Source organism: Protopterus annectens, chromosome 6.part0, assembly GCF_019279795.1.
Source record: "Protopterus annectens isolate FY-2018-M chromosome 6.part0, PAN1.0, whole genome shotgun sequence".
Lineage (NCBI taxonomy): Eukaryota > Metazoa > Chordata > Ceratodontiformes > Protopteridae > Protopterus > Protopterus annectens.
The window spans coordinates 143229292-143256780 of NC_056737.1; the positions used below are offsets into that span (position 1 = coordinate 143229292).

At 34.3% G+C, this 27489-nt stretch overlaps 1 protein-coding gene across 2 annotated transcripts in view; it reads left to right on the forward strand.

The window, feature by feature from the left end:
• Positions 1–27489, forward strand: part of NUBPL (nucleotide binding protein like) — an 864344-nt gene that overhangs the window by 406476 nt on the left and 430379 nt on the right. For both annotated transcript variants that reach the window (XM_044073881.1, XM_044073880.1), the window contains exon 8: positions 26199–26284. In XM_044073881.1, the coding sequence (XP_043929816.1) occupies positions 26199–26284 (86 nt within the window). The remainder of the gene's footprint in view (positions 1–26198; positions 26285–27489) is intronic.

Genomic DNA, 27489 nt, shown 5'->3' on the forward strand with positions numbered 1-27489 from the left:
AGTCTGACCAGCTGTTTGTAGCCTATGCTGCTGGAATACAAGGAAAAGCAATCTCCAAGCAAACAATGTCAAAATGGATTGGACACTGCATCAGATTCTGCTATTCTTACCATGGAAAAAGTGTGCCAGCCAATATTAGGCCACATTCCACCAGAGCTATAACCACATCCACAGCTTTCCTAAGAGGAGTGGCTACAAAGGACATTCTAGAGGCTGCTACATGGAGCTCCGTGCATATATTTACCAAACACTACAACCTGCCTTTATACTCCAGATCCCGAGCAGGCTTTGCTTCGGCAGTCCTGCAGGGCATTTTAGCTACACCATCTTTTTCTTAGCTCCATCCACCCCCAGCTTGGCTATGGTATTCAACCCATATGTTATGACTGCAGTTGCATTCTTGAAGGACATAGTACAGTTTTGTACCTACCATAAATGTAGATGTCCGATAGATATGCAACTGCAGTCGGATTTTCCCTCCCTCCTTCCCCTCTTTTCTTTCTTTATGGGTCCATTCCCCCTGTTCCTTTTAGCTGGGGGTATCTCCTATGGTGTATCTGTTTATTACTGTTGTGCATGTCTGGAATTGTTTATACATTCACCAAATTTAGCCTTCCTAGGAGGGCACCTGGCATCTGGGGCAAGAAACACTGAAGAAGATGGCGTCGGCCGATGCCTTTATACTCCAGCCGTTGTGACGTCGGAGTGGAGGCGACACCAGCCGACGCCGGACCCAGACTTTGGAATTCGGCCGACCGAGGGCTGCCTGAGGCAGGACAACCCATATGTTATGACTGCAGTTGCATATCTATTGGACATCTACATTTATGGTAAGTACAAAACTGTACTTTTCATATTTACTAAATTACCTGCATTTTTGTCTTTGTTATTATTGGTGCATGATTGAAAGAGTTATTGGATGTGTGTCAAAGATTTCAGTTAAATGAACATGTTCCTGAGAAATCTAATTTGTCTTGTTAGGCTAAATTACTGTACCTTGGAAAATATGTAAATTCTGTCAGTTCCTAGTACTGAATTAACATCTTCCATACCAAATATTTTTCATACATTTCTCCAGAAATTTACCCTGTTATGTTGTATTTTCCATTTTATGTCTCCTGGTAAATGATTTGCAGTAGTGTTTGGATATTTTAGTCCCCATGTATAAGTATTCCCCGCTGAAAGCCAATTATTTCTCCCTTATTTTTTTTAAACTCCATAATAGCAGTTTTTGGTGGAATTATAAATACATGCCATCATACTTCTCCCTTGTGAATAACCCCCTTACTACTCCAAATCTACCATTAATGTTTTTACCTCTTCTAGCAATTCGTATAAATACTCCCCTTTTCCTTTCTTTGTCAAATTTCACGTATTTCTTTCCAATTGTGTTTTCTGTAACATTGCTATATGCACTCTGCATTTTTAATACAATTCAGTACTCTTTCCTTTTTGTCTGCATCTGTAAAGCAATTTACATTCTAAGGTAACATGAATAGCATGACCATTAATGTAAAAAGCTTTCACCATCTGTTGTACGTCATTTTTTTGAATGTGTATTTACAGCTTTTCTTTAAATTCACACACAGTTTATCAGGGTGATCTTTTATACAGTTATTTCTTATCTCCATTTCAGCATATGTCACATTTAAGACTTTGTTTTAATGAAAGCCATCAAACAGAAGACTTGAATACAGCATATATTTTAGAACATTTTTTCTAGTTGAACACATTCCTTAATTTTTGCATGGTGTTTTTTACAAAACCATACAGAAAAGCAAATAAAATTATATTTGTTTATATGTTATGTATTACTTTTTGCATAGATAACTTCATGCAGGGTTTTACTATGCTATATCTTTAAATGTAGAATGAAAGTTTGTAGTTGTCCAATCAGGTATTTTTTAATGGTATATAAAGGTGGCTGTTCAAATTATGTTTCATTCTGGTGAAGTCTTTTGCATTGTCAAGACGAAAGCGCTAAAGTAAAATATGTTGGTGGTGGCCCAATTTCGTGATTATTCTTTATTTACTGGTTGGTGCGTTTCCTTTGTATTCTCTGTTTCATGCTTGATTATAATTTAGCCTTGTAAAAATCTGTTTAAAATCTGAAAAGGTGGCCAGGTCATTGTTTAAAAGTTGTTAGTTTAGTTTGGTTTTATATATATATATATATATATATATATATATATATATATATACATATATTCCTTATATTATTAATATTTCATCATACATTCATCATGTACTTATTTATTCAATCATCTATTTGTCTATTTATTTATTTATTTACTCATTTATAATAAATACACCAAATATTTGACTGCATACTCTATAAAACCTACATTAGCATCTTCATGCAGGGTCGATGATTCTAAATGTCTCCTTTTAATTTAGTTACTTATGAACATTTATTTCACAATTTTAGTCGTATTTTATCTGTATGATTCAGAATATGTACTTGGTTTATGGTACAAAAGTACCTTTATGATGTTTGATAACTAAGTAAATAAGATATTCACATATAGTATCCTTTATATCATGTTAATTTGAACATCATAATGCACAGATAATGACGATAAACAAATATTGTATTATATTTGATATTTGATATCATAAAATATGTACAATTATAGATAATCTATGAATCAATGAACATTTGTTTACTATTTATATATTTATTAATATCTATATTTATATCTACATTTTTCATCCATTTTTTCATCCATTTTATCATTCATTGTTTGTTATTTATTGATTCATTCATTTCTTTTATATATTTAATTATTTATGGCTACATATTTATATTCATCACTTGTAGTTCTATATTATATATATTTAAATACATGTACATATGCATTTTATATATATTCTGCGCATTTTATGTGCTTACTAGTAAATAATACTTATACTTTTATTTCAAAAAATTTTAAAAGATTCTAAAAATTCTCTATTAACATAGAAGTTTTAATAATAATTAATACATATTCGCACAGTTTAAGAATAAAAAATTATGTATATTCGTATAAGAACATGTAATATATTATTTATATTAATTATTCATTTATTTTTCAGCCATTTTTTAGCTATTTGATAAGTATTTTGGCTATAACAGCAATTGTAATTGCGTAAGTTTTTATCATTTTCACCATTAACGGATATAATATATGACACAGTATTGCTCGGCTTTGATTAGCACTGCCTATATCTAAGGTCTTAAGGTCCTCTAGAAATGTCTCATCTAGTTCTCTGTTTAATTAATTAAGCAATTGTTTTATTGAACCAATTATTTGTTTTAATTTTGGTGCCTCTTTTTTACCTCTTACTGTATAAGCTGAAGTTTCAAATGTTAAATGTACTGTCTGATAAAGCGTAGTAGTTGCTACGCGAAAGCGCTCACAGTTAATAAAGGTTCTCTTTTTTGCTGAATTTGTCTTGGTCTACGGTCAAGTTTATACTGGAAGATTGAAGCTACTTTACTCGATTTTGCTCTAGTGACATTGGGCTGTTTGTTGAACATTTCAGCTGTCTCTTATTGTTTCGTGGTGAGAGAGCCTGGTTTTCATCATCATTTACCTGCTTTGTTATTACAGGCACTCTCTTCAGCCATCGGTGAAAAGTTTTTTATTGTATTCTCTTTCTTTTGACTATTTTCACTGCTTGCACACGATGGATACTGTCAACATTGAATTGAACTATTCTCCAGGGACGAGGGACGCCTCAGCGATTTTGGCAGATCTGCTACACCAACAGGCTAACCCTTTATTGGCTCTGGATCTATCCCATACTGACAACATTGTTCCTGTGAATGAAGAGGGCTTTAACATCTCCGATTTTAATACAGCATCCAAGGAGCTCGAGGATGACATGTATAGATTACAGAGATATGCCTGGCAAAGGCAACACCTGGAAGCGTGCCTACACTATTCTGTTGTGCCTAGGGGGATGCGAGTACTTTGCATGCCATCATACGGAGAGGCACATCCGGCACTTCTTAAAAAATGGCAGGACCTAAACATTGACCTCGGATACAGGTACATTAAGCTTTTGCTTGATTATTTTAGTCCAATAGAGACTGAATTACGTGACAAAATTGATTTAGTTTTTAAAGACTTAAGCAACCGTTTTAAAACGGAGTATTGTGTTAGGAGAATGCGCAATATCTGCCTTCAAGTAAATGCCTTTAGTGAAAGGCTAAAGGCGACGAAATTGTGCAAGTTACAAAGGGATTTTCAAGACTTTAAATCTCGGCAAATATTTGTATGGCCGAGAGGTAACAATGTGGCTCAGAATGCGAGTAACACAAATGAGAATATGAATCATTCACAATTTCCTACTAGTACAGTTGGTTCTACCAGTAATGTGAATGATTTTCCACCCATTAATGAATTACTACCTGCCACATCTCTGGAGGGTGTCAATACTACCTTAATTACTTCTGCTGTGACTGACACACCCCCTCCTAATCAATTAGCATTGCAGCATCAACCCAGCAATCTAGGAGCTAGACCAAAGGACTTAAATTCTGTTAATACCTCAGGTCCCTCTCCTTCCACTTTTTTACCTTACCCTGTAAAACAACAATTCCATCACAGGGGACGCTCCATGAGCCGAGGCCCAAGAAAAAGGAAACTTTCAAAAGAAAATTATCAGCCAACAAGAAGAACAAGAATGTGACTGAATTATTGTATAATTATTCTAATACCTCTTTTTCTGATGCGGACATTTCTTTATTAAACCGTGGACTCAACTTTATTCCAGCTTGTGCTGACACTTTAAGCCAAGTACTAATTGACCTTAGATTGTTTTGCAGACTAGTAGCTTTGAAGGTCTTTTTCAGAGACAAAGCTGATTCCATTAGTACTAATGTGAATACTGTTTTTAAACGCAAAAGCACTTTTATGCCCCCACTTTCCTATAACATAGAATGTTTTTTAAATCTGTGTGAATATGATTTTTATAAATTGTTTTCTACTAAGGTGAAACCAAGTTTTTATAATCTTACTTTAGAAGAATTTAACTCTCTAAAGCATTTAAGGCAGTGCAATGAAATTTCTATCAAACCCGCTGACAAAGGGGGTGGGATAGTCATCCTAAACACGATTGACTATAATATGAATATGCACTCAATGCTTAATGATGACACAACATATGCCAGATTGAAGCTACATGATGTTAATAGAATAATTAAAAATGTACATGATATATTATATGATTTGCTCATTTGTAGACAAATTAGTGAAGAAATGTATAGTTACTTAGTTATAGACAGCCCCACCATACCTATCATAAAGGGATTACCATTTCTTGTTTTATAGAATTCTTACTTAGACCTGTAGTAGATTCTTTTACTACTATTTTAAAAGATACATACCAACTACTTGATTATCTATCTGGGATACAGCTAGCCCCTCATGAATATGAGTACCTCCTAATTACTTTAGATGTGAAAAATCTTTTCACATCAATTCCCAATGATTTGGGTATTGAAGCTGTGAGAGAAATATTATTAGAAGAAACATCTTTTACGAATGATAGACAGCTACTTATAGGCCAATTGCTGGATGCAGTCTTGAACAATAATGTATTTATGTTTCTGAATAATTATTATCTACAGAAATGGGGGGTGGCAATGGGCACCCCTTGCGCCAACACCTATTCCAACCTGGTTGTTTTAGACTGGGAGCGGAGATGCCTGTTTACCCACCCCTTGTTTTCTAAGATAAAGGTTTACAAACGTTTTGTGGATGATATTTTTATCATTTGGGAAGGTACTGAGAATGATTTTAAAAATTTTTTGACCTACCTTGAAACTACCTCTACCTTCCTACATTTCACCATGGAATGTTCTCATGATTCTATAAATTTTTTAGACGTAACATTAAGCATCACAGAACATGGCCTTATTAAATCAACACTGTATAGGAAACCAACCTGGAGGAATACCCTTCTCACCTTTGATAGCATGCATCCCAGATACATTTTTCCTGGTATCATTAAAAGTCAATTTATTAGATTGACCAGGCTTTGTAAAGACACATCTAAACTACATTTTGAAGCAGATCGTTTAGAATTACTTTTTAAAGAAAGAGGATATGATCCAAGCTTAGTTACTACTATTAAAAACGATATTATTAATGATACACTGATAGAAAATAAATCTATCTACACTAAGAAAAGGGCAGATTCTAATAGGCAAACTAAGTTTGTAGCTGTAACCCTAAATTACACAAGCATCATTAATGACATTAAAAAGGTTTTTTATAATAATTGGAAGGTATTAATTACGGAACCATTTGTTAAGCAAGTTGTGGGGACAAAACCACACTTTATGTTTAGAAATAGCCTGAACCTTAAACGGCTATTATGCAATGACAAATACATCACTCAACCAATGCCTTTACCCATTAGCTATAAGCATGGCACTTTTCCTTGCTATAATTGCAATAGGTGCAGTTCCATTTCCAAAATGCTAGAATTTCACCACCCTACAATGAACTATATTTTTCAACCAAGGTTTTTTGCCAACTGTTGCACTAAGAATCTTATTTATCTTGCAACTTGTAAGAAATGTCAGGCCTTCTATGTTGGCCTTACTAAAAGATGTTTGAAAGATAGGATATATGGCCATCTATATGATATCCAGAAGAAAAATGAATTAAATGCCTTGGTGAAACATATATCTGAATATCCTTCACATAATTTTGATTTTAGGGTTTTAGAAATAGTTGTAAGTAACAAAAGAGGTGGAGATAACACGCTGCTTTTGAACAACAAGGAACTGAAATGGATCCTGAGACTGGCTGCTCACATACCACCTGGTATTAACAGTTATATTTCTATCAAGCCTGTTTTGGAAGCTAGATAAAGTTTTAGATATTAAATGCTATCCTAACACTTATCCAGCATTCCTTTGTTGTTCAAACATGCCCCGTATATATGAAAATTAATACACATGCTTGCAGCCCTTAAAAGTACACGTGTTTTTTTTTTTTTTTATATCTATATATTTATATATATACATATATTCCTTATATTATTAATATTTCATCATACATTCATCATGTGCTTATTTATTCAATCATCTATTTGTCTATTTATTTATTTATTTACTCATTTATAATAAATACACCAAATATTTGACTGCATACTCTATAAAACCTACATTAGCATCTTCATGCAGGGTCGATGATTCTAAATGTCTCCTTTTAATTTAGTTACTTATGAACATTTATTTCACAATTTTAGTCGTATTTTATCTGTATGATTCAGAATATGTACTTGGTTTATGGTACAAAAGTACCTTTATGATGTTTGATAACTAAGTAAATAAGATATTCACATATAGTATCCTTTATATCATGTTAATTTGAACATCATAATGCACAGATAATGACGATAAACAAATATTGTATTATATTTGATATTTGATATCATAAAATATGTACAATTATAGATAATCTATGAATCAATGAACATTTGTTTACTATTTATATATTTATTAATATCTATATTTATATCTACATTTTTCATCCATTTTTTCATCCATTTTATCATTCATTGTTTGTTATTTATTGATTCATTCATTTCTTTTATATATTTAATTATTTATGGCTACATATTTATATTCATCACTTGTAGTTCTATATTATATATATTTAAATACATGTACATATGCATTTTATATATATTCTGCGCATTTTATGTGTTTACTAGTAAATAATACTTATACTTTTATTTCAAAAATTTTAAAAGATTCTAAAAATTCTCTATTAACATAGAAGTTTTAATAATAATTAATACATATTCGCACAGTTTAAGAATAAAAAATTATGTATATTCGTATAAGAACATGTAATATATTATTTATATTAATTATTCATTTATTTTTCAGCCATTTTTTAGCTATTTGATAAGTATTTTGGCTATAACAGCAATTGTAATTGCGTAAGTTTTTATCATTTTCACCATTAACGGATATAATATATGACACAGTATTGCTCGGCTTTGATTAGCACTGCCTATATCTAAGGTCTTAAGGTCCTCTAGAAATGTCTCATCTAGTTCTCTGTTTAATTAATTAAGCAATTGTTTTATTGAACCAATTATTTGTTTTAATTTTGGCGCCTCTTTTTTACCTCTTACTATATAAGCTGAAGTTTCAAATGTTAAATGTACTGTCTGATGAAGCGTAGTAGTTGCTACGCGAAAGCGCTCACAGTTAATAAAGGTTCTCTTTTTTGCTGAATTTGTCTTGGTCTACGGTCAAGTTTATACTGGAAGATTGAAGCTACTTTACTCGATTTTGTTCTAGTGACATTGGGCTGTTTGTTGAACATTTCAGCTGTCTCTTATTGTTTCGTGGTGAGAGAGCCTGGTTTTCATCAACATTTAAGACTTTGTTTTAATGAAAGCCATCAAACAGAAGACTTGAATACAGCATATATTTTAGAACATTTTTTCTAGTTGAACACATTCCTTAATTTTTGCATGGTGTTTTTTACAAAACCATACAGAAAAGCAAATAAAATTATATTTGTTTATATGTTATGTATTACTTTTTGCATAGATAACTTCATGCAGGGTTTTACTATGCTATATCTTTAAATGTAGAATGAAAGTTTGTAGTTGTCCAATCAGGTATTTTTTAATGGTATATAAGGTGGCTGTTCAAATTATGTTTCATTCTGGTGAAGTCTTTTGCATTGTCAAGACGAAAGCGCTAAAGTAAAATATGTTGGTGGTGGCCCAATTTCGTGATTATTCTTTATTTACTGGTTGGTGCGTTTCCTTTGTATTCTCTGTTTCATGCTTGATTATAATTTAGCCTTGTAAAAATCTGTTTAAAATCTGAAAAGGTGGCCAGGTCATTGTTTAAAAGTTGTTAGTTTGGTTAAGGGAGAAACTTATGAAATCTCGAGAAGTCTATGAAAAGGAAGTTTCTAAGCAAAGGAAATTAGAAAAAAAACATTTTGTTAAAAAAAGGATGCAACAGAAAAGTTTGAAGAAATCAAGAAATATGAGACTATTTTTTTTTGTGTTGAAAACTTGACCTTGGCATATGCTTTCTTCAAGCCTTGGAATGCTCATTTGGACTCTCTCATTTCTTGCTCTCTCTCAAGTATATGTCTCATTGCTGCTGATGGAAGCATCATAATTCAAAAAACATGCATTCATATCACTTAATATAACCCACATATATTAAGCGTTAAAATGTTTTTTTCAGTCTTGTGGTTCAAGGTCAGATAAGCCAGTATCTTAGTACCATATTGTTCTAGTGCTTTTAGGATGCACATTATTATGTCTTGCTTGTCTCCTTGGCATGGTATCCTCCGTTTTAAATAGTGTACAAGCTCAAACACTTCTCTGTACCTACACATCATGCTGTATCTCATTCATTTTTCTTAATGTACAAACAAATGGATACATCTTACCAAAACATTTAAAAAAAAAAAAAAAAAAAACTTTAACTGCACTATACCATCGCAATTCCCTACGTATGTGTGTGTGTGTATATATATATATATATATATATATATATATATATATATCCAAATGTGTATAAATACATGTGTATATATTACTCTCGCTCATGCGTGCTGTCTGTTTATAATATATATTACATACACACGTGTGTGTGTGTGTGTGTGTGTGTGTATATATATATATATATATATATATATATATATATATATATATATATATATATATATATACGTGTGTGTGTACACACACACACATATATATATATATATATATATATATATATATATATATATACACACACACACACACACACACACACACACACACACACACAGAGAAAAATACATGTATGTGTTATACAAGTGAAATATATATATATATATATATATATATATATATATATATATATATATATATATATATATATATATATATATATATATATATATATATATATATATATATATATATATATATATATATATATATATATATATATATATATACATATATATATACATATATATATATATATATACATATATATATATATATATATATATATGTGTGTGTGTGTAATACATATACCCACTGCGAAGTGTTCTATGTGGGCAAGACCACCCATAAACTCAACAATAGGATCAGAGAACACTACCAGGCAATTAGAAGGTTGGATACCACTAATGCCTTGGCCAGTCACATCACAATGTGTAGCCCCCACACTACTTTTAATTTCCTAGTCTTAGAAAACATTTCCATGGTCTGTGACGAGACCAGCCTGTTGCTCAATGTCGGAGAACTCAAATGGCAAATAAATTTAAGGGCAGACACACCCCCCTGGGCTCAACAACATCTTAAATATCAAATGCATTCTCAAATGGAACAGGTTGATAGAGGAGGTGCCGACCGGAGGATGTTCTCCTCTCAGTCTCAATCAATGCTTCAGTTATTTAATCTGTAGGCATAGCCAGTGTTCTGATTTCTGAAGAAGTTTGATGTGGTAATAAAGTGAGCAAACAAAAACCCTTAAATCTGACTTTCTGTGTGTGGAGTGGTTTCCTCCCGGTCCCCAGAATTATATACATTATGAATTCCCTTCAGGAGGTCAAAGTTTCAAAACTTTTAACTTCAAAAGGCAGAGACTATAAGACTGAAGTTTTAAAACTTTGAGTGTTTTGAATGGAGGTCGACGTACAGTGAGGAATGGGATATTTACTGTTTTCTTCATTGTATTATAATCTTGGAGTTGGTCCATTTAATTAGCAGGGGCTGTTGGGTGTGCATTGTAAAAATTTTTTTTTTATTTTTAAGGTTTTTGAAGTTTCAAAACTCTGATCTTATGATCTCGGCCTTTTGAAGTGTAAAGTTTTGAAACTTCGAGCTTCTGAAGGGGATATATATATATATATATATATATATATAAAATATATATATATATATATATATATATATATATATATATATATATATATAAAATATATATATATATATATGTATATAAAATATATATATGTGTATGTGTGTGTGTATATATATGTGTGTGTGTGTGTGTATTTTTTATATATATATATATATATATATAAATAAGCACACACACATATCCACTCTCCACACTAACCTGGTAAACTAGGTGTGTGTGTGTGTATATATATATATATATATATATATATATATATATATATATATGTATATGTATATATATATATATATATGTATATGTATATATATATATATGTATATGTATATATATATGTATATGTATATATATATATATATATGTATATGTATATATATATATATATATATATATATATATATATATATATATATATATATATATATATATATATATGTATATGTATATATATATATATATGTATATATATATATATATATGTATATATATATATAAGCACACACACATATCCACTCTCCACACTAACCTGGTAAACTAGGTGAGCTGCTGGAAGGCTATGGATTACAGTTGATACCTGCTGTTTTTGCTGACCATTGTTGCCTGTGTGCTGATTAAACGTGTAAGTCGTACTCCCCACTGGAAACATTCACTCAACCCACTGAGCTCTCCTTGAATGGCATCTGCCCCAGAGTGAGCAAGCTTACTGATTTATTTTCTGAGGGCTTATGGGTTGGAAAAATCCTGCTACCCTACTCCCATTTTGCCCACTTCTTGCATATATTTCTTTTTACATTCCCGGTCCTCCTCCTACGAGCAGACTATCGAATAAGTATCAATGATATGACTTTCTTTACATTTGTATATACTGCACAGTTTACATCAGTCACCCTCATTCCTGGTGTCTGCATTTTCTTTATGCTCTTACTGTCCTCCCACAGCCCTGGTAATTCAATAGGGGACTGATAAAATGACTTCCATTCAGACCAGCGCCTCTTACATTGCTCACTAAAAGCTCAACTTAAAAACTAAACATTAACTTATTAAATATAGGATTTAAATGTGAATGTACACCTTTTGTTTTTTACCATTAAAGGTTTACAACACTGGGGTTTCACTTTGTGTAATTACTTTCTTAGCAGGATCCACTTGTCACAGAATAAAAGCACAGCCTGCTTTCATCTACATTTGATTTTATATCTATCTTAGGTCTAACTTGCTTATCCCACAATTGCAAATGAAATGAAGGCCTTATGCAAAAGATTGACTTACTATCTCATTGTTGATCAATTGTTATTCTTATCGGCCATTATCTATGTTCTTAAGTCACCCAGTAAAATTACTTGGCCTTGCTTATAAGACCCATATAAACTTTTAAGCAAGGTTTCTGGAAGCATGCCCGTATTTGCTTTGCTCCTCATTATGTTGACAGATGAAACTGAGCTAAATCCTCATCCCCAGCATACCAAGAGGCACCGTCACCCTTTGCAAAGGTAACTTTCAGTGGGTTACTTGAATGAATGAAGCTTGAAAAATAATGAATTGTTCAAATGTATTTTTCTTTAAATGACACTAAAATGATTGCAGTCACAGAAACCAGGCTTAAGGACAACTCCAGGACACCACAAATGAAACAAAAATGCATGCTGTTTATAAATAGGCCAGGAACCTGATAAGGGGAGGCATGATGATGATGTTGACAGTAAATGCAGGCTATCCCTAAACTAAGTACAAAGCAGTGATGCTACTTTTAACAAGGACCCAAACTGGATGAGAAAGATTGCACTTGGAGAACAAATCAAAATATTACATTCCAGCCACCTTCAGTCAGCCTCATATAATTGACATTAGATAATGTACTGGAATAAATTAAAGCAGCACAGATTTTTCTTTGTCAACACCTTTATTAAACATATTTTTAAAAAACTGACATGGGTACACGTAGAGTATAAGGAAAGAAAACAAGCCATAATGACACTTCCATTATTACAATACAGTATACATTTTTTCTTTTTTTAATTTTCATTCCCTCCAGTATTAAATAATTTGCTCCATTCCTGCCTTCCTTTAAATTTCACTTCTCCTGAACATCATTCTTCATGTTTTCTCACAAATTCCGTTTATTCATCTGTAAGTATCTCTTCTCTAATTCTTCAGCTTTATCTGTTTTATAATATTCAGTACTTCAGTTATGGTTAGTTTACATTTTTATTCATATTTTCTAGTAATAGCTTTAAACCTGCTCTGGCCTTACTGTGTCTTGACAGTTCAGATCCTATATCCCAATTCAAAACAATTTCCTTAGTTACACCCATTTGCTTTTCCAACATTTCTGACATGGTCCTCTGTAGGGAATTTTTAAAATCTCAAATTCATCATCTTTAGTAATTTGAATATAGACTTGGAGGGTCAACTCAAGTACCGTTTAACTCATATCAAAGCGTTTTTTTTCTATGTATCAAATAGTAGGAAAGAGTTCAAGGCCAAACTCATGCACTAGTCATAGATATGTAGTAATTGTTATACTTGCACATATACCAGAGGCTACATATGCTGTAGATTTTCTCCATCTCAGTCTCTGACCATAACCTGTAGATTTCCACTTGTCTTTAAGTATCCTAGTCTTATCTCTGTTGTATTCCTTACCAGGTCTGTCTCTGACTATCCAGTGGCATGGTGGTTCCTGAATTTCCACATATAGACCAGAATCCCCTCTACATTTGTAATTGCCCCATATGTGCTGGGTGTATTTTTTATAAACTAATTACCCCTATTTAAAATAAAATGTACCTTTTTAAAAAATATGATTGCAGAGGACAAAAACTCTGACTCAGAGGATTAAAGCAGCAGACCTAAAGCAGGGACAAAGGCTTAGCTATGAATAAAATTCTCTTCTGATGGGAACAAAGTGAGAGTTTATCTTTACCTGATGTTTAAGAATATTGTAAGTACCACTACTTCCAAAGCATTACATTTTAGGAGGCTACAGATTACCTATCTTGGATAACCCAAACATTTGGTGCAAGCACTCAAAGTATTCTGTTCATGAAGTCTTTCCCAAGTTAGCCTCGGCAGTGGTACATATGGTACACAACATTCTTAGTCTCCCATTACTGAAGTAGTTTAAAAGACCCCCTTTGTATTTCAGGGCCATTAACAAAGCCAAAGGTAGAAGAAAACATTGAAAAAACTGACTGCAAGTATAAGTCTGTTTTCTATATCGCACAGCTTAGATTTTTACACGTTGGAAGTTTTACATTGTATAAGCCAAATGGAGAGAGGAAATCAGCAAGGAAAGGAAAAGTAGTATTGATGGAACTCGATTCATCCTTTGATTTTGGTGAATACCTTCACTGGTGGATCCTGTTTTTTTTCCAGTATCTCACCAAGACTGCACTAGGTATATATATTTGTTATTTAAAGTGTATATCATGAAGAAAGACAGGTTAAAAAATAAAGACAGCTGGGTGCACAGGTCCCAGGATAAAAGTGCCCGCCCCTGGTGTACACACTGGTGCCTGGAATGGAATGTGTAGAATCCTCCAGACACAGAAACATTCCTGTAACAGGATTATGCCAGGCTTGGAGAGAAAGATGAGCTCTACTGTTGTCGAAGGAAGTAGTAATCTGCAAAAAACTGACAGGCCAAAAAAGAGCCATAAAAAATGACCGTGAACTATTGAGAATGAGAAAGAAATTATGTATTTTTACGATTACACAAGAAGCCTAGTATTTCCATAAGAAAGATAAAGAAATTAAAAGTAAAAAATACTTGTAGAAGAAAAACTGTTAAGTGTTTTAAAGAGAAATGTGTAGTCACTAATATAAGAAATTTATGAAAAACATTACATAGACTTAACTTTGGGCTGCCAGGAGCAAGATGACAAGACAATGGAGGATGTGTGAAAATATAAAGAATAAAACCCAGAGATTTTTTGAAAGGTTGAAAAAGAAACCTGGACAAGGCAACAAAGGAGATCTGTTATGGTGATTTATGCAAAGGATAAAGCAAAACTAATCAATACAAAAAAGTGACTCCAAAGATATTTGAAGAGAAATGTAGGCAAATGGACCCAGATGTGGAACATTTCACAGTACAAAAAAATAAGAAAACTGAGGGAATGTAGTAATGAGGAATTAGTACGGCAGAAATTAAATTAACAAAAGATGAAGTTGTGGATTCTGTGAAGTGAAGGATTTAGTGTGGAGAATTCAACACAGGTAATGTTACTGCTTCATGGAATTATGGGTCCCCAGATTAAAGAGAAATGAGCAGAGCAGGAGGCAACTCGAGAAGATTTGCAATATGATGATGCGCTAGAAACTTATGTAGAATACTGCTGCAAAAGTCCAGTTGAAGATGCATATTAAGGGAAGGATCAGGAAACCGTGGCAACTGCAACAAGGTTAATGTTGCAGAGTGATGAGCTGAAGGGTTCTTATATGAAGAAGCAGCAAATGAAGCAAGGTGTGTCTGAAGAGTATAAGACACAGGAAGAATTTCTGGAACTTTCTATAGATTAATTGCAGGAAACAGAGCAAAAAGACACTGTCATTCTAGAATATTATGATTTAGGGGAAGATCTGCTTGGTTCAGTAGTGGTAGAAATATTAAGACAGATAAAAGAAATTGATTACAGAAAGTAAGGATGACCTAAAATGTTAGATGATTGATGAAACAGAGGAACACAGTAATTATAGTTTGAGGAATCTGTGTGAAATAACAGAAACAATACTGTGCAGCTAAACTAATTGATAGTGTTACCACAAAAACAGAAGGACAAAATACAGGAATGGAGCAAGTAAAATGCCATAATAGAATCATCAGATAGAGAAAATTGTAAAGCAATTGAGACTAGAAGTGCCAATATGAGAGAACAGATCAAAAATACTTTGAAAGTGATGCACAGTATCAAAACAGATCAAGTTTTCTTATATATGAAAAAAATAATATACTATTGCCAAAATAAGCTAAAAATAAGAGCAGAGGCAGAAAACATAGAAGTTATGCAGCAACATGTGAAGGATGAGTGCAAAGTAAGAAAATGATGGATGACCCTAAAGAAAAGTAGTAAACAAAAGGAATAGAAACGCCACAAAAAGTAGAGGGGCACATTTTGAAGAAATTTATGAAGACTCTGTTGAACATCAAAATGCTGAATGCATAGAAGAATTAAAAGAAACAGTAAGGAGCTCTAACATAGCACGTATGATATGGGATGAAGTCATGGCCAGAGAAAGTGAGACATGGAAAGCTTCTAACTGGAAAATCACAGGCCCAGATACAGTACTTAACTTCTGTTTAAAAACATTAATATTGTTTATAAAGATTTAGCCTTGAATAAGAATTACTTGTATACACATTCCGAACTGACACCAATGTGGTTAATAACAAGAAAAATGGTACTCCTCTGTAAGACAGAACCTGTAAGCCATCCTAAAATTGTACACCAATAGCTTTCCTCCCAAACAATATAAAAGCTGTATAGTGGAATTGATAGTTTGCAGTAATCTGTTTTGGCATTAGAGCAAAAGGGTAACAACTTGTATGGACCAAAATATTAGTTTTATTATTTATTGTAAGAGGGGATTGTAAAAAGGGGAAAATCAAAGTATGGCATGGTTAGATTACAAAAAAGCATTTGACAACATTACGCATTCGTGCATAAAGGAATAATTACAGGTGTACAAGATACTCTACACTGATCAGTTACATGACAGTGACCATGAAACAGTGGCAAACCACTTTGCAATTGAGCCATAACAGACAGCAAATTATTATCCCAGGAAGATAATTAGAAAGGAGATGTTCCAGGGTGATTGTGTTACCACTGTTTTGTCTTGCCCTAAACTCATTAAGCTATTTAGTAAACACAGTAGGCTATGATTACAATTTGGCTCCTAGAAACCAACCTTGTTTAAAGACATCTCATCTCCTATTTGTGGTTAACTTAAAATTGTATAGTTTATCAGATAATTTGACATTTTCCGATGATAAAAGATTGTCATTTGTTTTTAACTGTGCATAAGTAACATTTAAAACATGAAAGGTACATAATCAAGAAAATGTTAATTTGGGGACAGTAATGTGATGTAAAAGAACTTGATCTGGAGGGGGTTATACATTTTTGGAATAGATGAAGGATCATAAACAAATGAGTAAAACTTAGTAAAGAATACGAAAACTGCTTTGATTTCTAGGATCAAGTCCAAGCTTTAAGCTAGTTTATTCTTCCTGTTTTAACATAGTTTGGGGTGATTGACTTAAAAAAATATTGGATTAATTGGACAGGAAAACAAGAAAAATGTGTCATGTTTATCAAATTGTATATAAAAATTTCTGTGTACTAAGGTTGTATATTACCAGTTCTGAAGTAGGTATGGGCCTCCTTTAAACTGATTTCATGTATTGATTCGTGACCGTGGGACTGCATACATTCCTGCTGACCTCACCATATCCAAATGTAGTGAAAGTTTTAAAACATGAGGAAAAGAAGTCTTAAGGTGATGTCATTACTTAGTTTAGTAGGAAGTGTTTTTGTGTGAAGTAGGAATGAAAATCAGACTGCAACTGAATGTGCCAAAAAAAAAGATGAGGAGAAAGGAAAATCCATAAATATAGTGGCAAGTATAGAGGTCTCTGGGAACAACCTCATGTTGACTAAACTTTGATGCAGGAATGGTTAAGGAGAGGTGAATTTGAAGCCAAAAGATTCAAGGCTAATGTCGGCCCAGGATAGTGGACTACTTACATGTTGTTTTACAGAGTTCTGTGAAGATCTGTGTGAAACAGACAAATACAGGTTCTGTTGAAAAGATCTGGAAGCATTCTCACATCTTGCTGGGTGTGATGTCCCCGTGGCAGAGGGGCCTGTAAAACTGAGGCACAATAATGTGTCAAGACTGTTGTACTAGGTATGCAAAGACTGAGAAAACCAAATATAGTAGTCCATGAAACAAAAGACTAAAGTAGCCCTGATTATTAAAATTGCTACACCCAGTGATTACAGCATCTTGCCTACAGAGAGGGAGTCATAAAATACTAGGATTTCCTGGCAGAAATGAGAGCACTGTGGGGAAAGGTACACAGACTCCTCCAACATTAATTGGACCAATAGGCTTAATTAAGAATTTGCAGTTCTACTTTGATAAGCTACTAGTACAGGCACCTCTTACTAATTAAAGAAAGAGTCAATTTTGTGCACATTGCTGTGCTGAGAAGAGCACTTTTGGCTATACCCATAGTAGTCTTTACCCTTCTTCTAGTCCTTAAACCCATTCTGAAAGGCTTCCTATTCAAAGTCTGACTGTGTTTCTTGCTCAACCTCTAGATAAACTATATTTCTAAATATGAGCAAATACCTAATCATACCTTACATCTCCTTCTCCTTCACACAATTCCTTACTTCACTCAGTTACTCTCTATCCAAATATGCCATAACCCTGTCTTTTTCTCTCACTTGTTTTGCAATTCCTGCTTGTATTATACTAAATCACACTTAATTTCTCTAGACTGGCTAAAATTTCTCTAACAGTAAACTTCTTGGAATACAAGGAAATTATGCTGCAATAAAGGTTAAATTCAACCAAAGAATGTGGTATAAATAATTTCCTCTCAATTTTGAGTGATTTAAAATTTGGGACAATGGAGATATACAATTTATACAGTAAGATGAATGCTTGTGAGTTTTTAGTATGATTTTTACAGAAAAGTTAATATTTTAGTTGAATATATAGGAGTTGCTTTAAAAAATTAATAGGTATGAATTATTCATGTGTTGATTTATTTGGTTGGATGGATGTTCTTATACAAGTTACAGCTATATTATTAATTTTAACACTGTTGAAGCCCTGTGGAATGTTTTAAGGAATGAAAGTGCTAAGTATTTATATTAAAGTTTGCAATAATTCCTCATATGTGTGCCCTTTGTTTTTCTTTAAATAATCATAGTCCTAAAAGTTATTATTTTTTAAACACTTTCATTAAATTATCACTAAAGATATAGGCAAACATACATCAACAGAAAAGAAAACTAACCTAATTTGCATTTTATCTATTAAGTACATTATGTATTTCACATTTTGTCTTTATAACTATCATCAATACAGTATACATTTTGACTTCCTGCCTTCCATTAAACCTCACACCTCTTCCTCCTCCTGAACATTATTCTGCAAGCATAGTTCCAACAATTTTATTTAATTATTTAGAAAAGGGAAGGAGCAAATTACAAAGGTAGTCTTCCAGCTCTTTATCTGTCTTCTGTTATGTTCAGTACTTTGATTAGCTGATTTTAGACTGTGATTTACATTTTCTAGTAATTGCTTTTTGGCAGCCAACAGAATTAATAAGGCCTTACTGTGGCTAGGCAGTTCAGGTCCTGTGTCCCAGCTCAAAAGCATCATTTCCATACTTGCAGCCATTTGCTCACCCATTTTTTCTCACAGAGTACTGTTTAGAGATTGTATAAATTTTGCAGCTCATTATACTCCCAGAACATGTGTTCCCAGTTACCTCTTTCTTCTTCATCTACAACATTTGCTGTCTATCTGAGGGAAAAAATTATTTGCTTAGATTTTTTTATACCTTAAGCAGACTTCAAACACTTCCAAAGATCTTAAACCTTTTGGAGTTTGTTGCATACTTGGGAGCAATAACACGTCATCCCATTAAGCTGCATCTATTCTTAACAAATATTTTTACATTGTCTAATTTGATATAGTTATTTAACTGTAAATGTTTATGTAATACTTTGGAGCTTTTCTCCCTAGGCCTCCGCTGAAAATGGGCATCTACCCGGTCAGACTGTTTTTGGTAATTAAATATCAGTAAATAGATAAATGAATGAATAAAATCCAAGATGGAAACAGTTCTGAGCTTATGAACATTAATTGTACATTGTCTTAGGAATGGTGTCCATTCCTATCATAGTATTAGAAACCCACAAGACTTGGAGAAATGAAACCGATACAAGCCACTAACTTATGCTTTTGCTAACTACAAATACCATGGCCTGTAGTTTCAAGCACAGATTAATAATTCATCTTGCTTAAGTACTGTTGTATGTTATGGGTAGGACTTCTGCCCTATTACCAAACAATTTCTGCTGCCAAAGCTTTCTGGAAAGTTTTGACCAAGTCTTAGAATAAGTTCTAAAGTAAAATATACTCTCTGATAAACATTTCTCCCTAATTACAATATATTGCTAACAGTATATTCACTTAATAATCCCATTTATAGCAGTATAAATGGGAAATATCCCTTCATCTAAGAAGAAACTTTGAAAATGTAAACTAAAATGTACCATTACAGAAATTAACATTCCTGTGGACTTTCTAATGAAGGCTTTTTTCTTATTTAAGGACTATGTGAATGGCAGAACCTTTAGAATACTTGGGCATAACTCATGATCAGCTCAGGATCGTTCTCTAAATTGGGTGTCTCAAGTTGAAGTTCTTTGACTTCCTCTGTTACCTCATTAATCTACCTTTCCGCCTCCCACAGGTGAACTTACTTTACGCAGGTAATGATATGCTGTCAAAATCTAGTAAGAATATGGCCAAAATTTCAAAATCATTGCAGGAAGATTTTTAGCTATTTGCTATTGTTGAAAAAGCTCCTTGTTGACTTTGGTAATTGTTTTCTATATTTTCATTCATTTTTTGGAATGTATTTTCATGATTTTATCAGTGTATGTTTAAAATGCCTTCCCAACTTTGAAAATACTTTATATTTTTACCTTTTTTTATTGGCACATGTTGTGGCTGAAAAGGGTCTTTGGACCAATTCATTTACCCATATAAATGTAAAATAGAGGGACATGGAGGGAATGCAGCATTATAGCACTCCCCAGACTTTACAACTTTTCCATTTGTAGTGAGAAGTAAATTGAATTTCCTGATGTATAGCTTCCAGTTTGCAGCCACATTTCCTTCTAGGAAAGTAATTTTGCAAAAGTGCAGCTGAGCCATATTTTCACTCAGAATTACATTTCTCTGCTTCCAAACACAGACTGTCAACATTAAATATATTTATTTACTTCTGAAAGTGCAGTTCTTGCTGAATTTTTTTCATTTTATATCACCATAGCTGGTTAAGTGGCTTAAGAAATAGCACAGAGATGCAGGAGATCTGATTTATCTTGAGTGAGGTTTGTATTCTGTAGATACAAGGGTGTCCCACATGACATCTTAATCACTACAAATAGTTCACACTAACATTATGCTGCACCCCCATGATTGTGGTACTGTCCATCCACTTGTAGAAACTTGCTTGAAGGGTTGTTCCTGCTTTAGTGGGACAGCAAAGAACTGCCCCATCTCTTTATGTGGCATATGGTGATGCTCCTGTTTGTATCACAGGGGCATGTCTGCTTAATATTAGGAACGATTTATCAATTAAGTAGAGTCTGAAGATGGGGAATCCTTCATTATTCATTACACATCTAAAAGAAGGCCCTTTTGACGATCTGTTAAGGTGAGACATTTTGTTTTATGTGAGCCTGTGTGATGATCAAGCTCTGAAGAGTCCTCCTTCCATATCAGCTTATGACTGAGTTAGACAGCCAATTCTTAAGGACATTACTAGAAAATGGAAATCAAAATCTAAACTATATTAGAAGTGGTGCATGTAGTAACAGAGATAAAACAACTGGAATTGAGATCTGTAGAAAAGGTAGGAGCAAACTACATAGGTAAAAATGGGAATTGTGAGGAGGAATGAGGTTTAAAAGAAGGCTGGACTTTAATGAGGTATCTAATGTTTGACTGAAAATGCATCGGTAGATTGTAAGTGGTGTGTAATGTTTGTAACTGGGAGTGTGTCACTGTGATGAATCAAAGTTCCCAAACAAAGGGCAACCAGCAAAGAATTCGAACCACAATACGACCACAACTTCAAATACAATGGCCACACACCAAACCTTGGAGGAAACCTCTTTTATTTCACCGACTGAGCGCTTTCACCATAAAATGGCTTCTTCAGAGTCAGTGCATTACAAAAATCATAATCAATTTATACTCAGTTAATGACATCATCAATTTTACGACGACAGCATAAAAATGATAAAAGATTTGTTGCAAGTACCTTAAAAAGGTTTTTTAGAGGTTTGTTGTTTTAAATGGATCAATTTGTTAATTGAATAATTTGATGATGTCATTAACTGAGTATAAATTGATTATGATTTTTGTAATGCACTGACTCTGAAGAAGCCATTTTATGGTGAAAGCGCTCAGTCGGTGAAATAAAAGAGGTTTCCTCCAAGGTTTGGTGTGTGGCCATTGTATTTGAAGTTGTGGTCGTATTGTGGTTCGAAGTGTGTCACTGTGGTTTGTGATGTAAAATGCTTGCAAGCAGGATTGTGTCTGTGTGGTTTGTTTTCATTTATATAAATGTGCAATTGCTTATGTCATAAGTGATGGTTTAATGAAGATGTTTCTTTAAAATAAGGGTCAGTAATTGAGTAATGTTTGTAATTTTGCTTAGGTTAAATGATATATAGCAATATGTGTGAAATATGTTAATTTGTCAGTACAGGTTGGTTACTATTGTATAAATGTAAATGTGTCTGTGTCACAAGTGATAATTCAGTAAAGGTGTATAAAAAAGCATATTAAAAAATTGGTCTGACTAGCAAACGTGATAAATATGTGAACACCACTTCATGTAACTGGATTTATTTAATGGACACTCAGACTTTCTTTGATCATTGGAAGCACTCCATAGTAGATCTTTGCTAACCAGGTGATTGTAGTTCTAAAGAAGCTGCTAAGACAACTGAAAGAAGGCATATCCTTCTTTCAATGGACGGGCCTGTTCATGGAGTCATTACCAATTATTTATCTAGTAACACTTTATTAGGTGGAGAACCTAATGTTTTCTTTTGGTTGTGTTATGGTGGCCTGTACAAGCAAGTTTGTCCACATTATGGAGGTCCCATTGAGATTTCCTTCATATTTTCATTCCTCTTCATTTATTGGAATCTATTTGATACTCTGGGGTAATTCTGGAGTAGTTCTGATCTAGGCCAACTGGAAGAGATGGCAGCAACTTTTGTACTACCAAAAGTAAAATATTCATCTGGGGTCGAATCCTTGCATCATGTGTTGCCCATGACTGTTTGGTATGTCGCATCTTTTTTATCTTTCATATGAGATGCTTTGTGGTAGAAGTGTTTGCCTCAATCTTGTTATTCTTCCATTACTTGGTTAATGATGGTGTTTAGCCCAGCTTGATTGGCAGAGCATAATTTGAGAGGAATCCTCAATATAAGACCCAAAATCAAAAATATAATCTCTTTGAAATGTGGACTTTTATTGAAAGACTTCTACTTTTTCCTTATTAACTTCTTCCCTATCTTGTATTAATTCCATAAAACACCCCCTTTCTTATATGCACTAGATCTGTAAGAAAGTATTTCAGAGCTTTAAACAAAAGTATAACGATTTTTCATTGTTATATCACAGAGATTCTGTCTTTATTTCCTCTCACTTGTCATATTTGTGGTATTCTTTTGTGAGTCTACTCGCAACTTACAGCAGAGTCAATGAGTTTTCCTATAGTAAATGTGCTCTGACAGCTCCAGTTCATAGGTTAGTACCAGGTCAGCTGCCCATGTAGGCTCTTTTAAACCTGGCAAATTTGCTTCGAAAGTGAGAATCAAACCTTGTGTCTGAGGTAAACACCTTAACCGTTATGCCAGCCCCCAATGCCACAGTTATCTTTTATGAGGTAGCTGATCTTCACAGACTAGACCAGCAAGAAATGGTCAAGCAGTCAGTCCAAGTAGTCTGTTTGCATTTTTGTTGCTGATAGGCACGTTGGCCTTTCTCTGTGTAGTAAAAAGTTGAAATTCTTTTCTGTCAAATGGTGATTGACAGTAGTGTTTAAGCATGTATGTGCTGCCTTCATTTGTACTTTGTTCACCTAGTCATAAGTACAAGCTTTCATGGATTTACAGTTTCCTAGACATGTTTTCTAAGAGATGAGCTTCTTTTGACAGTTATTTGCAAGGTGGTAGAGATGAGCTTCTTTTGACAGTTGTTTGCAAGGTGGTTTTAGTTCATTACCTTATTTGTTTTTCTATTCCTGACAATTACTAAATTCAGAGTATGAAGGAATTTGTTGTACTGTTTAGAATGACTTTAGAAGTTGTCTTGCAGAAGGACAATACTGATACTGTGAGCATTCTTTACATACTGAGGCTTCTGAGAGGACCCTCCAAAGTCTCTCTCTTATTTACTTGCCCTATCATTCTTTGTTTTCATGTCTTTGCATATGATTAGAGATCAATGTTGTTCACATGACAGGTTATGGTGAAACAAACCTTTCTGGAAAACTTTAATTATGGGAAGGTCTTCTAGTTTGTGGACAGTAGTCTCTCCTTTGATCACATCACCACAGTAGCCAGGAAGGCCTTCTATGTGGCACACCTCATCACAAAAGGGTTCCCATTGTTCCCCTCTACTCAACACTCATTAGACCCATTATAGAGTACAACGCCCCTTTTGGAATGTACCTCACAAGAAATCTGCAGCAGCTGGAAAGGCCACAGAAGTACCTCAAAAAGAGGATTACTGGCCTCAAACAGATGTCCTACGCTGACAATTTCAAAAAAACTCCAGCTTTACTCTGTAGCATATCGCCTGCTCTGAGGTGGTCTCTGCCTAACATATAAAGCTATGTCAAACCCAGAGCTGTTGGATATGCTACACCTAAAGAAATCCCAATCCCTCCGAGCTACACACTCTAGGGACCTAAACTTTGTCACCACAATAAACAGGTACATGCTGGAGGGATAGATTCCTGTCCTAGAGACTTCCCATACTCTGAAACAAGCTACCCCTATCTATGTCAAGCAAAGTTCCTCATTAGCACTCTTCTGAAAAAGTCTTGATGAGTGGATGGGAAATAGGAAATATACCCCAGGAATCACTTCTGTGGCTCTGCTCGACAGTGGCACAGGAAAATAACTTTTTTGGGTGGCGTAAGCCAGACAACCTTGTTGGCTAGGCTTACTTAGGCCCTTGGGCCAATAGCGTAGTACCTACCAATGAACCTATGGATTGTGGGTCAGAACTGATGACTTCTGCAATCCTTACGTTCCTTGTGTCATGAGCAAGAGATTGCCAGTTTTGTTCTCATGCGACAGTGTCCCGGTGCTGTGGATGGTAAGACTTTTTTTTTTTTTTTTTTTTTAGAAAATGTAGGGAAAGTGTAGAAGCAAGCCCATTTTTGAGGTCTACTCCAGAAGGATCCCGCGGTGGTGGTGCTGCGGTAGCGTTGTCGCCTCACAGTAAGATGCTGTCCGGTTCGATTCTCAGCTAGATCATCTTCTGCGTGGAGACATGCATGAATGGGCGTACCTTCATTGAAGGTTGTGCATCAGGGCTGGTAACTCGTCACGTAAAAATCAACTACCAATCATTAGCAGACCGGAGTTCCGCTGTGGCAACCCCTAACCGGGAAAAGCCAAAAGACACAACAACTTCAGAAGTTCTACCTAAAGAAAGTTCACATAATGATACTTCTGCGTTAGTGTTTTCTTGGTGACTTTTTTTCATGGACAAGACCTTTTTTTGCTAAATGACAGATGGTGTTAAGTCTTCACTTGTTCTCTGTTATTACCTATAATTTTCAATATAAAACTAACTTGACATTCCTTTGTTAGTGTTTTAAGGTGGAAAAAAGTGGAAGGGTTATCACTGGTTGTTTGCTCTTCTGTTATATAATTATAGTATTTTTCTATATCAAAGATTCCTAAATAATATAACATTTATTTTGTGGCAACTAAAAGTGCATTTTTCTGTGCAGTTGTTTTTTATTTTTTTTTTATTTTTTAGTACCTAACTTTGGAATTTATTACTGAAATTGGTATCTGCCATTTTGGTGAAATGCATTCAGTTGTAGCCTTTGAGGTTATAAGATGATTTACTGTCAATATTTGTACCGTTAGATGATATTTGGCATTGAATGAAATATTTTCTTTCCATCTCCATTGAGATGTAATAATTGTTTGGTTTACCATATGTTCTTACATGTTTGCTTACAACAATATGGATTTTCAACGTTAAAAGTAAAAATGCTTACTTTGTAGAGGCTGCTACACCTGTCACATGCACAATTCTAGTATTGCAGTTAAACTGTGTTTTGTGAGTGTAAAACTTTGAATAAAACAGGAAAAAAGACTTTCATTTATCTTTGTTTGTAATTAGTGGCTTGACTATCAATACCAGCTTTTTTTTTGTTTACTGAGAAATGAAACTTTTGCTATTTGCAGTACTTTTTTTTTACCAACAGGGGCAGTGATAGTGTCTACACCACAGGACATAGCTCTTTTGGATGCGCACAAAGGAGCCGAGATGTTCCGGAAGATCAATGTGCCTGTAAGTTGTGTTGAAAGAAGTATCACACTCTATACATAGATGAAAAAAAGAGAAAATAAAATGCATGTTACGAAATGCTGGCTTGCAGAGCACTGGTGATGTTTTAAAATGTAATTTCACAATGAGATGGTGTAGAAATGGCTTGAGAAACACATGACATATAGTGGATCTGCAGTCTGTAGTTGGCATTTGTCTCATGTTCATTGTCAAGAGCTTACATTTATCAAAGAATCTAAGATCAATGGTATTTTGCATTAAGGAGTAGAAGGTTGATGGAATGGCAGTGACAGGAGTCGGAAATGGTTTGAATATTTTCTCTCAGATGTACTGCATGTACTGTAGACCTGGGCAATAGTCGAAGTATTCCTGTTGCTCATATTTGCTGGCAGGTTTGGTGTTACAGTCAAGGCAGTAAAACAGTCGAAATGTCATATTGGCCTCATCCCACTCTTTCCTTTCCCTCTGTAGATGTTCATCGTGTTTCACTGTTTCAGTCATGACTGTAGGGTTCTCCCCTGCCGGCAGGCAGTCCTCGGTCGGCCAGAATCCCAAAGTCTGGGTCCGGCGTCGGCTGCTCAGCCATGCTCCCTGATGTCAGAGCGCCAGGAGTACAAAGCTGACAGCCGACGCCATGTTCTCCAGTCTTTCTTGCCATGCGGTGATAGCAGTTCGCATTTGCTGGTCGGCTGACTCTTGACAATTTTTTTTTTTTTTTTATTAACGTACTTCAGTCCGAAGACTTTCTTCTACTCAAAGCTAAGTACCCCGTTGGGGAAACTTTTTTCTTGCTCCAGTCCGATGTCAGAAAATTTAATAATTGTATTTCATGTGGGAAGCAAATACCTCATAAGGATTTTCATTCTTACTGTATTCCTTGCTTAGGCCCTGACCACGACGTAGCTAGTTGTCGGTTTTGTGCTAGATTCAATTAACGTACTATTAAACGAAGGTACGATTTTGCATTTCATTACTTCGGTAGGCGTTTTAATTACAAAATGTCGTCTGACTCTGTTCCGGCTACCGGAGTTCACAAATGACGCAAGGATAAAGACAGGCCTCCGAGGTCCAAATCGGATGATATTGTACAAGCAGAGTCAGCTTCAGGTTCGGCCGTCGTCAGTGAGGCGCTTTTGCAGCCCCTGTCGTCGGCCATTTCAGAACCGATGGCCGAAACGGACTCCCACGAGGAGCCAACTAGGCCTTTG